The sequence below is a fragment of the Lytechinus variegatus genome, chromosome 17, assembly GCF_018143015.1.
Source record: "Lytechinus variegatus isolate NC3 chromosome 17, Lvar_3.0, whole genome shotgun sequence".
Classification (NCBI taxonomy): domain Eukaryota; kingdom Metazoa; phylum Echinodermata; class Echinoidea; order Temnopleuroida; family Toxopneustidae; genus Lytechinus; species Lytechinus variegatus.
This window is the reverse complement of record NC_054756.1, coordinates 10,028,727-10,040,938: the sequence shown is the minus strand read 5'-3', so window position 1 is coordinate 10,040,938 and position 12,212 is coordinate 10,028,727. Positions and strand designations below refer to the sequence as shown.

At 38.0% G+C, this 12,212-nt stretch overlaps 1 protein-coding gene across 1 annotated transcript; it reads left to right on the top strand.

The window, feature by feature from the left end:
• Nucleotides 1–4,748: 4,748 nt before the first annotated feature.
• On the top strand, nt 4,749–11,342 carry LOC121431023 (40S ribosomal protein S20-like). The gene is made up of 3 exons (XM_041628486.1): nt 4,749–4,881; nt 9,663–9,962; nt 11,175–11,342. Exons 1-3 carry the CDS (start codon nt 4,879–4,881, stop codon nt 11,229–11,231), a joined length of 360 nt encoding a protein of 119 aa, XP_041484420.1. The 5' UTR covers nt 4,749–4,878; the 3' UTR covers nt 11,232–11,342.
• The last annotated feature ends 870 nt before the right edge of the window (nt 11,343–12,212 follow it).

The window sequence follows — 12,212 nt, the reverse complement described above, 5'->3', positions numbered from 1 at the left end:
TGTTCAGCCCCACCAGTACCAACTGATCACAAAACAAAATAAAATAGTTAGCAAAAACAGTTATGCACAACTCAAATGAGACAGACGATGATGTCCCTTACTCACTATTTATTTTGTTTTTTATTGTTTAAATGATACAATTTCTTTTTTTTTTTTACAGATCAAGGACCAACTTGACTCAACCAAATCTAAAGACTAAACAATGATAATTCCACATCATATGATTCAGGGAGGAATTAATCGTTTTTTCACTTGACAATGAGGAGAAAATAAAGGCCTATTTCATATAACAAAATACAAAAGAATAGTGAGTGGATGACGTCATCAGTCTCCTCATTTTCATACCGACCAGGATGTGCATAATAACTGTTACTGTAGTATGTGAAATTAAGCGAAACTTTAAAATGTAATATCTTTCTTATTTTACATCTATCCGCTACGATGAAATTTTCAGTGTTATACTTGTTGTATTTTTGTCTTTTTATCAAAATCAACTTTTTGTTGGGATGGACTTGCCCTTCGTCCTGAAAAGCGATTTTTTATGACGTGTTTCCGGTGCCTTCATGGAGGACTTCCTCACCAATCAAGGGATGCGAGTACGATCTGATTTCTTTTTATTTCGATCTATAAAAACTTGACTTTCGAATCGCCTTTTTTAATATAGGAACACGACAGTACATTTTCAAATCAATTTTTTCTGGGGTGGACTTGACCTTTAAGAATTCTGCTCGCGCTTTCGCGCTCCCGTCATTATTATTTCATATCCTGTTCACGAAGTGCTTAATTAAAGGAGAATGAAACCATATAAAAACATAGCAGACGACGTCTGCAAACCTCGCGATCATCGTATGACTCATATGAATTGTGCAGAATGTTCCATAGCAGCTTCAGTAGCGTATACCTTTTTCCACAGGGGGGGGGGGGCAAAATCTTCTGCCAAAAAATTTGACAAGCATAAAAAAAAGGTCTTCAACAGGTTATAAAGGACATTTCGCACCAGAAGAAAATTTAAAAGCAAAAAAAAAACAGAAGGGTATTCCTGACTTCAAAGGAGGGGGCATTAGGGGGGGGGGGGCAGGGATAGGTCCTTTGCATGGGTAGTGCCTCGTCAGGGACACGGCAGTCTGCCCCCCCCCGTAGGTACGCTAGTGAGCAGCTTTCACGGGGGGGGGGATCCGGCCGGGAGATATCGCATTACAGAGGGATAAAATGAATACACAAATCAACGTTGATTCGCAATATTTTGTGTCAATTTCATGAATCATCGTTGTTTTGAACATTGAAAACATAATTTTAAAAGGAAAGGTACGTACAAACAAAACTCAGTTTTCAGACTTACCTGTGCAGTGGTAAAGATAAGATGCATCCAACGTAAAATGGGTCTGTCGCAGTATTCAAAGACATTCGGAGCGCGTATGTGTCACAGGGGGGGGGGGGGGCGCCAAATTAACTCATGTTTGCTCGCATAAAAATAAAATGCTTAATTTGATAATAATGATAATAATACCAACATGCTTATTGCGCATATGACTGCCAAATGCGTCCCTATATAGTGCGCTTCATTGGATATTATTACCCTGGCTTTGGCCCGCAGCCTTCACAGCGCGGTGGCATTTCAAGGAATAATAATTCCTTCCATGTATCCATTTACCTCACCTGGGTTGAGTGCAGCACAAAAATGTGGATAAATTTCTGGAAATTACGCCATGCATGGCTGGGATTCGAACCCACGACCCTCTGTTTCAAAGTCCTAAGACTAATCCACAGGGCCATGCTCCACACTAATGCGCATGTTCTGTATGTGCCTACAGAATGACAAGTTTTGGGTTGGAATGTCAAAAAATCTTATCTCGCGCTTCTCGCTCGCATAAGTTGCTTACTTTAATAACCATCCTTTTTAGTTACCGATGCTTGCTTAGAGTGTCGGTAAGACTATCAATTTTGACAGCTCGCGCTTGGCCGAGGCGTCATGATGAGTTTCCATCCTGCATGGTTACAAACAGTGGCGTATACGGCATTGGGGGGGGGGGACACCAGCAAAAAAATTGAGTCACTTAGGGAGCGCGCGAAGCGCGCTCAGTTGTCAGGTATACTGACCTAATAGAGATATTGTATGGACATGCAGTGCCATTAAAGGGGAAGTTCACCCTGAAGAAAACTCTGTTGTAAAAATAGCAGAAAAAATAGTAAAAAATATTGGTGAAGGTTTAAGGAAAATCCGTTAAAGAGTAAGAAAGTTATTAGAGTTCAAAGTTTTGGATTTGTGACGTCATAAACGAGCAGCTGCCCCATGTGTTATGTAATATAAAAGGCATGAATTCCAAATTTTGTATGGTTCCTGATAACTTAATTTTGATTTCTATTCATAATCGGGTGTGAAATGATTTGTCTATTGATATACAAAAGCTACAGTGAAAACCATCTTCAATTTTCTGAGAAAATGACATTTCATTGATTTTTTACCATTCGCTATGGAGGAATGCTGCTCGCATATGACGTCACAAATCGAATAATAGAAATTCGCTTTTTCATTATTTGATGAATTTTTCTCAAACCTTCGGCAATATTTTTTATTATTTTTTCTGCTATTTTTACAATAAACTTTTTGTCAGCGTGAACTTCCCCTTTAAACGGATATGTATCTCACTGATTGAATAATGCGAGCGCGAAGCGCGAGCTGAAAACTTAGTTTTTATATTCAGAGCTAAGAAGGGACATTATAAGCAATTTTGTTTTAATCATGATACGTAACGTTCTCGCTAAACAAACAATGCGATCGCGAAGCGCGAGCCAAAAATTTTATATATATTGACCCTAAACAGGGAAATTTTAAGGACTATATTTCAGAATCCAATAGGAGTATAAATATCTCACCATAGTCATCTAATGCTAGTGCTATCCTTTGCTGATTTTGTCAGAATTACTTCTAAACACAGTCATGAGGCACCTTTGGTAGTCATTGTAATCATTATCAAACGCATCTTACTAATCAAATACTGCAAGCGCGAAGCGCTAGCTGAAAATTTAGGAAATTCAGACATGAAGAGAGGTATTCTAAGGCGTGTTTGTAGGAATTCCCTAAGACCGTGCATATTTTACTAACCAAATGATGCGAGCGCGAAGCGTGAGCTAAATTTTTTGTATATATTGACCCAAAACATGGATATTTTAAAAACTATGTTTTTTAGGAATTTATTAAGGGTATACATAATTATCTCACCATAGTCATCTAATGCAAGTGCCAAGCGCTTGCTGATTTTGTTAGAATTACATCTAAACACATGAAGTACTTTTTGAAGTAATTGTAATCATGATTATCATATGCATCTCACTAATCAAATACTGCGAGCGCGAAGCGCGAGCTGAAAATTATGTAGGAAATTCAAACCTGAAGAGGGGCATTCTAAGGCTTGTTTGTAGAAATTCACTAAGACCCTACGTATTTCACTAACCAAGTGATGCGAGCGCGAATCGCGAGCTGAACATTTTTTATATTCAGACCAGAAAAATTGACGTTTTAAGGACTGATCTAAGTTAATGAAGAGCAGAAATCTCACCAATCTACTTATGCGAACGTTAGCACGGACAAAAATTGTTTTATAACAAGACCTTAAAATAGGGCAATCACTTTAAGTAGTCATGAAAACGAAGAATATGTCACTACATAAAACAATAATAACTCGAATTGCGAGGAAATATATTTGTTGTATATTGATTTGAAAACGGGAGGTTGTACGGGATTATATATATATATATAGTAAACAGTCTATGCGAACACCAGGAACAACATGAACAATGAAGACACAATGAAGCAAATAATGTTTTATAAAGCTATGAAAAAATGCTTCTTATTTAACATAACATATAACATAACATAATATAACATTATAATGAACAATAATTTCTTCTTTTCCCACTACGTTTCTCTTCCCTTTTCCCTCTTTTTCTCATTTTCACCGTTTTTTTTTTGGCCAGCCGATTGGGGGGCACGTGCCCCCCCATGCCCCCCCCGTAGTTACGCCACTGGTTACAAACTATAATGTCCTGTTTTGGGTCGGAAATTCAAAATTTATCAATAATATGTTGAGATCATGTCTTGAGATCAAATGACGATCCTGTTCATCGGATACATGTGCTCTGAGTCGAATTAGGCCTATGTCCAACTTTGAATAGGAATATTATAAATTTTAAGCTCGCGCTTCGCGCGCTCACATAAAAATGATTTGTTAGATACCAATCCTTATTATGATCCAATGGTTCTTAGAATGTCAAAATTTTCGTTTAAAATTTCAAAATCTGTCAGCTCGCGCTCGCATCATATAGCCTAAAGGCCTCGAACATGTAATGCCTGCATCGATCATTACGAACAGGGGTACGAATATAGAATGACTGAGTTGCCTGTTGGTTGTTAAGATGGGTAATGAAGTGAATATTTTAGGCTTGTTAATGAATCTTTTGTAAAGAATATTAAAGGAAAATTATCTTTGTAATATTTTCTTTAAAAAAATTAATATATATATTTGATGAAAAAAATAAGTATTGAATTAAAATGTTTTTTTTTTAAATGTAATATATATATTTTTGTTTACCTCAAATGAATAAACGTTATGATTTAGCCGAGTATTGTTTCCACTGCTGAGTTTATTTATCGAAACGAATGACACCAATTCACATTGCGTAGCCACCGCGACAACGCGCAGTTTTTTTCGTTCGTGTGAACAATATGCCCGCTGAATGATGCTCACATGTTAACTCGTATACTGCAATCTCTTTAGATCGGCGCTCGTTGACAGAACACCGACGTGAAGTGGCTAGCTCACCTCTGTTCAATTCCTGTCAAATTCCGAATTGATTAAGTCTGCTAGCATCCATAAAAACATGGTATGAACATTGTAGAAATGAGAGGAAACTAAGAATTATTCATAAAATACAGAAAATTTGATATTTTATTGTTAAAGTATGTTGACGTGCGTGCCGTGTGCGTCGTGGACGTGGACCGGCGTCGTGTGAGCGAGTTGCATGATGGCGTGTGTCAATGACGGACTGTGTGTGTATGAATGTGCAATTGATCATGTATCACGTATGTGCAAAGCGCCAACTTAATGTGTTCCGCCATCTTGCTTGTTGGTTGCCGATAAAATGCGCATTTTCAGATTTTTTTACGCTCAGTCACTATCCATGACTGAAACATTGACCAATCCAAAACTAAGATTCTATAAGAAATATGAATATTCATATACGAAAGTATAAACATAGATAATTCAGTTTTATGTGAAACTTAAACACAATTCTTCAAAATTGGGTTAGTTTTATGTCTGTAAAATGACCCTTAAAACCAAAGTTTTTTTTCGAAAAAATAAGGGTTTTCCCAAGTTGTCATGGTAACATGGTCGGAATTAAAAGAGCTTAGCAAGCACTTTATTTCAGTGATCGAGGATGTCTTTGTTTACGGTATACGTCTACAAAAGTTATAACATTTTTTTCCAGACCATGGATGAACTTTCAAAAAGACATATTTTAGGCAAGTTTTTATGATTTCCGGCAATTTTCTGACACAGGCATTTTGAAGACATATTTTTTACAGAATTAGAAGAAGACATCATGGAGTTTCCTAATTATCACGACGGATATGCAACTTACTTGTAAATAAATCAAACAAAGTCTATGATTCATTTTCGATAATGCAAAAAGAGACATTCAAGTCTCTGATTGAGAGCCGCAGATTGAACATTCGCACGGCGCAATGGTAACGTTTTCGCCGAATTCGTCGGGGCGAAAACACCAAGCGAGCCGTCCCACTCACCAGTCCCGAACGCTGCGCTGTATGTTTGATGATATATCTGGTGCCATTTCGTGCTTATAAATTTGTTTTTTCTACAATGCCACTATCTCATTAAAATTATTTGTCATGATAACATTGGAAATATTATCGTTTAATGGCCCAAAGGATCGACTGAAATAAAATACACTTTGAAATATTGTCAGAGAGTGATTAGTTAGGTGATGTTTATGGTCAGAATTTAGTCATGGCTTCGGGTGAACTTACGCGAACGCGGTCACTTGCTCACGGGGCGAGTCGGCCTGGCCCTTGGGTGGAAGGCCGTTACGTGCAGTGCAGCAAGAGCAGAGTTGGGGAGTTATAAGTAAAAATACTTTGAAATAAGTAATCTGGAACTATTTTTTGTCTTATTCTTATCCCTTTACATTAATTAGATAAGAGATTAAAATTCTAAAAGTTAAAAAAATTTTAGACAGTGGCATAACAAAGAGTATGGTGCTTTATAATTATGGGGGGGGGTCTTGCATGCCCCGGCCCAATAAAAAAAAGAGAAAAAGGAAAGAGAATCTTGCAAAATTGTTCAATTGGATTTTTGTAACAAAAACATCAAAATTATGCTCATGTCGGTTGCAACTTACTAAATACTTTTTAAATTTTGCCTGATCGATACGCCATATCGTATATAGCCCTCAATTTTTTTCGCTCGTTACGCCACTGATATATTACAGCTAGTTTATGCCAACATTATTTGGTTGCGGGATCAAAGCATCAGCTATAGCTAAACATTTATACTTTATGCCTGTTCAACTTCAAATACAGGTTTAGGCCTGTATTTATGAGATGTTTTTAAGATCTATGGGTGCCTTTATTATTTTCATTTTCAATTAAAACAATTATTAATTATGTATTAATTTAGTATTAACCTCCATGATACATTTTATTGTGTTAAATCATGCCATTTCTGTTATATTAAGCCCTTGTAAAAACATGCTCAGTAGCAGACCCCCCCATATATAAACACAATAGAAATGTATATAAAATTAATTGACCCCCCCCCCCCGCTTCCCTATCGAGGACAAAATGAAAAAAAAATCAAAATAATTGACCGCCCCCCTTTGACGAGGCAGCTGTCGGTGGCATGATGTCTTTTACTTTTTTTGCGTGTAAAAATAATACTGAAGAAATATAGGGGCACTCTAAGTGTCCCCTATGAAAATCGATCTGGATCTGCAAGTGCATGGGGCTGCGCCCTCTCCAACGTCATAGCTACACCGTGGCTCCGTAACACAAAGATTAGCGATCAATCGCTAAATGAATTGGCCAATCAAGATCAATGTTAAACACGCATTTGTCGCAAAATACTGACTAAGAACCAATCAGAAGCGTTCTTTCATATTTGCTATTAATCGCAAACCTTTGTGTTACGAAGTCCATATCTTTACGTTCTAGCTCTCATATTTTTCAGCTCCCTGATTTTTTGGAAAAAAAAACAAGGCGAAAGAAAAGAGTGAAATAAATCCAATACGATTAATCACAATTTGAGTTGTTTGAAAGAATTATACTTATCAGATAAACTGAATTAAATTCTAAAAACATGATGAAGAATATTAAACAGCAATCTTGATAAATTCTGTTTTTTTTTTCAATAACAGAACCAATTAACCTTTTTCTGATTTTTCTGTCACTTTCCACATTTTGAAGAAAAAAATTAAGTTCATCGACGCCCTGTACTGCATGATGAAACTGTATCCCCACTGGGTCCTCTTAACTCCCCCCGCCCTCCATAAAGCGCCTTGCTCATTTCTCTTATCTCACCTTGACCTTAATTAGTTAATATTAACGATTTGGCGGTACTGTCAAACGTGACTGGTCGCCATCATAGCTTCATCCCCAACAAACACGGAACAAACAATCACAACCATATTCTGTTGTTCGACCCAACATCATTCCGTTCAATACGCGTAAGGCAATACGTGGGCATGCACAAACAACGTGGGTTCTCAAAAACTGACCCGCGTTTGGACTACAATTGTGATTAAAATAAAAATGTTACAAATAAATAACACAAAAATATGGGTGTAATAAAGGATATTTGATTAACGGAAAAACATCAATCGCTTATTCATAAGAATTCCGGAAAAGATTTGAGCGAGGTTTTTATCAATGGTAATCAAGAGGAATTAGTGTATAGATGAATGGCGCTTAACGTTAGCCGGGTGAGGGCGCTGGCCAAATCCGGCCAGAATCTGGCAATATGGCGTCGCCATTTAAGCTGACGTTGGGTCTATGGCTCTGCACGTACGTGGTATACAGGGCGCTGTGCCATGTCTCGATGTTCTGTGTGTTTGAGATCTAAATGGGGGGGGAGGGGGGACTATTTCCATTGTTTTACAAGTGGATGCCATGTTCATGCGTGACCAAAAACATGTAAAACAAAAATTAAAAAAAAGGATCTCTTTCAAGATGGGGCATGTTGCCATGGCATGGGGCTTCTTAGTCACTCCTAAAAAGTCCTAGCTAGTATGTACAGAAACAATTTCCTACTAGTAGTAGTAATAGGTCCTAGCTACTGTAAGACTTCCGCAGTTTAATTTCACAGAGCATAATACGTAGGACAAGTACAAGATTGCAAAAAGGAAAAAAGGCGAAAAAAATAAACTTCTACCGTATTTTCTAAATGTCAGAGAAGTGTCGGATTTGTAATGAGAGAGGCGTGTGGGGTGGTACTATAAACCAAAACAAGGTAAAGCCGACGTCCATGATCATGTCCATGTCGTACCATGCATTACAATATTAAGATATTGTTGTACACTGCTTGTTTAGGGGGTCAATTCTGGGAATATTTGTCAATGGTGCTGTTTTTTGTTTCCAATACTTGTTAAGGGTCGGGTTTCACACGCCAATGATTATTGAGGGTTGCATTTTCAGAACATGGAAAATACTTCTTTAGGGTACTTTTTCAAAACCCCTTGGTCAGGCACGGTACCCTCTCAATGGAAGTCCCCCCCCCATTACACCAGAGTAGAGCTGAATACATAGCCATATGCAGAAATGTTTTTGGAGGGGAGTGGCAAGACCCCTCAATTTTTTTCTAAAACAGGACTCGAGTCCCGAAAGTGAGGGAGCGAAGCGACTTCTTGTGGGGGCGCTTTTGCATTTTCGAAAGTGAAATTAAAGGATTTTGTGCTGATCTACGCGCAACGTTCATTAGTTATGGTGAAATACATGAAATTTCAGATAAAAAATGTTGGACTAGACTAGTTCTAGGTTTCCAATATTTCTTAGGGGCAACTGTCCCCCTCCCCCTGCTACGCATGGCCTAGCTGAATTTTCAAGCATTGTGTGCAATGTGGTATCAGTCACTCACTATTTGAGACTGGCAGATCCAGGTTTTTCCAAAAGAGGGAGGGGGCAAATTTTTCTGTGGAAAATTTTGACAAGCCCAAAAAACGGTTTTCAACCACAAATTAAAGATATTTCAATATTCTTCAATGTTAAAATAGGGAGCACACCTCGGTTTTGAAATGGATTTTTTACATTACAAATTTTTATTCTCAAAATGTTATCTCAAATCAGGCGCGGATCCAGGGGGGGGCACAAGGGGCACGTGCCCCGCCCCCTGGATCCGCACCTGATTTGAGATAACGTGTGTAAAAACAACCTTAAAGGAGGACATGAAGCTTTTAGGGTTTTTTTTTGGGGGGATGGGGTAGTTGACCATGCAGGAAATCACAATCAGATGGTAATTTTTATGGTTTTTCCACAGCCCCTGCATCTAACTTGGTTAGATGTAGTTTTGGGAACATTTCTTTCTTGGGATTGGGTGTGGTTTAAGTTAAGGAAAATACTGAAGTCGAATTATCACAATCAACTCTTGCCACAGGCTTACAGCAAGGATCCAATGAAGGGACCCGTTGAGGAAGTCCCAGCCCATCGTATCCGCATCACCCTTACCAGCCGCAACGTCAAGAGCCTGGAGAAGGTGTGCGCTGATCTCAAGCGTGGTGCCCAGGACAAGAACCTGAAGGTGAAAGGACCCGTCCGTATGCCCACCAAGACCCTCCGCATCACCACCAGGAAGACGCCCTGTGGAGAAGGGTCCAAGACCTGGGATCGCTACCAGATGCGCATCCACAAGCGTCTCATCGACCTGGAGAGCCCCTCGGAGATTGTCAAGCAGATTGTATCCTTTCCCACATACCTCTTTCAAATGTTCTTTAAATATGGGGTATTGTTTAAGGAGGGGCAGATGCAGGTTTCGGGGGGGGGGGGGGATTGGTTGGATATGCATTTTGATGACAAGCAAAACCACTTCCCAACATGTCCCCTGCTTCGAGGATTAAACACAGAAGAGAACAATAAAAAAATATATACATATAGAGTCGTTTCTGTATCTCTCATGTCCATCCTAGTAAGCAAGAAAAAGTAGTTTGACAATTTTATCACATGTGATAGTAATTGTGCAATAAATGTGAGGGGGGGGGTACTCCCTGTGGATCCTTCCGGGGGGGGGGGGGTGGTGATGGTTGTCTGTCGGATTTGTGAGAGTGGCTGATTGATTGGCACATGGTTTCTCATTTCCAGTATTGTGGGCAATTGTATACATAAAGTCGATTGAAAGGACTATATTAAAGGTTAAAGCCTGTGTATAGCTTTGGTAAAGGGTCAATAATGTGATTGATAATCGAATATCATCTAATATGACAGTCTTACTGAAGCGTAGAGACCGTTAGATATTTTTCCAACTGCACTTCTCTGAGAAAATTTCAAATATTCAAATCTTGGATATATAGCGCCCTCTCTCGGCGATGCTTGTTTTAAATTTAAAAAATGGGCATTCAAGCACTTATCTTATAAATTTAGTGATTAGATATCCAAAAGTTACAGACAAAGAACATATCTTGAAAGTTTCAGCCCATTCCATGATTTGGAATAGGATTTAATTGAAAGACAAAAACACACAGATATTTTAATTTGATCGGGTGACCCGATCAAGTTAAATTTCCATGTAAAATCGCAAAATTTATCCTGTAAAACACATTTTCATTTCATATCCTCCACATAACTGTTATAGGGCATATCCATTCATATTAGCTAGCAATGAATTGGAATAGTGATAGGTGCATTTTGGTGGATTTACCAAAACTATACACAAGCTTTAGGTCCACCCATGCTCAAAGTTGATTTTGATATTATACATATAGAAATAAATTGTGTCATACTTTAAATTTCATTTTAATTTTATGAAAAAATTGAAACAATTGGACATGAAACAAATGACATCACACACTTTTTATATAACATGATATATCAGATATATATGTCTTTATTACTTCGGAATAATGTTGGCTTATTTCTTTCTATTTGTATTTATCCTTGACCTTTGACCTTCTAGACCTCTATCAACATCGAGCCTGGCGTCGAGGTTGAGGTTACCATCGCTGATGCATAGATGCAATGCTGTTGAAAGACGATCGTCTTCAGTTATGGGTTGATATTGTTTAAACATCATTTGAATAAAAAGCAAAGAATTTGATTCTTGCTGTAATGACAAAAATGAAAATTTGGTTTGAAAGAGCCTTTTTTGCCTTCTAAATCTCTTGTGTACGTATCTCTAGTGCCTTGGGGTCCTGTGTCCTGAAGACATACAATAATGGTAATTTTGTCATTAAATTGTAACTGCCAGTTCACTATAAAATGAAGGTAATTTGGGGTTGGCTTCAAAATGTAGGTCATTACTTTTTTTAAAACTTGGTAGCCCAAGAGGGTGGGGGGGGGTTAAACCCCCTTATCAACCCCATCCTTAGATCCAGTACTGTGTGAATGACCATTCCTGTTTGTGATGGTGAGTTCCTAGTGCATGCTGGTATTATGAGTTGTGTGTGACATAAAGATGTTCCTTGGATGCTTGTGCCTTTGGTTATCTCAATGGGCTATGTTGCATGAAAGTTCTACACAAGAAAATATATTTCTTTCCACAATGGAATCCTACACGACTTGGGAGAAAAATTTTGAGAGGACTAGTAAATAGTATTTACTAATTACTAGTCGTCTCAAACTAGTCCTCTCATTTAATCGGCCAGACTCTACCTACTTATAAGTCGACCTGCCAGAAGTAGAGTAATTGTTTTAAGCGAGCAATTTTTTTTAGACCACATTATTCAAAACGTGTTATATATTTTTTGAAGTTGAATTTCTCCTAAGTCGAACAGGTTTCTGTGTTCTCAAAACATTTGATTTAAACAGGGTTACCTGTGACATGATTTGCACAAATGCCCCCCCCCCCCCGAAAAAAAAAATTGCTTTGAGTTAAGCAGTAATTTAACTGGTAAAAGGTTGAAAATATACATGTTTGATACTTAGCTAAATTTTTTGACTAAATTCTGTTGCAACTGCTAAATTTTATGGCAATGCAAGCTACGATTGGAACTAT

Coding starts and splice junctions, on each gene's coding strand:
- LOC121431023 (XM_041628486.1), top strand. Junction 9,963..11,174: donor CGGAGATTGTCAAGCAGATT/GTATCCTTTCCC, acceptor TTGACCTTCTAG/ACCTCTATCAACATCGAGCC.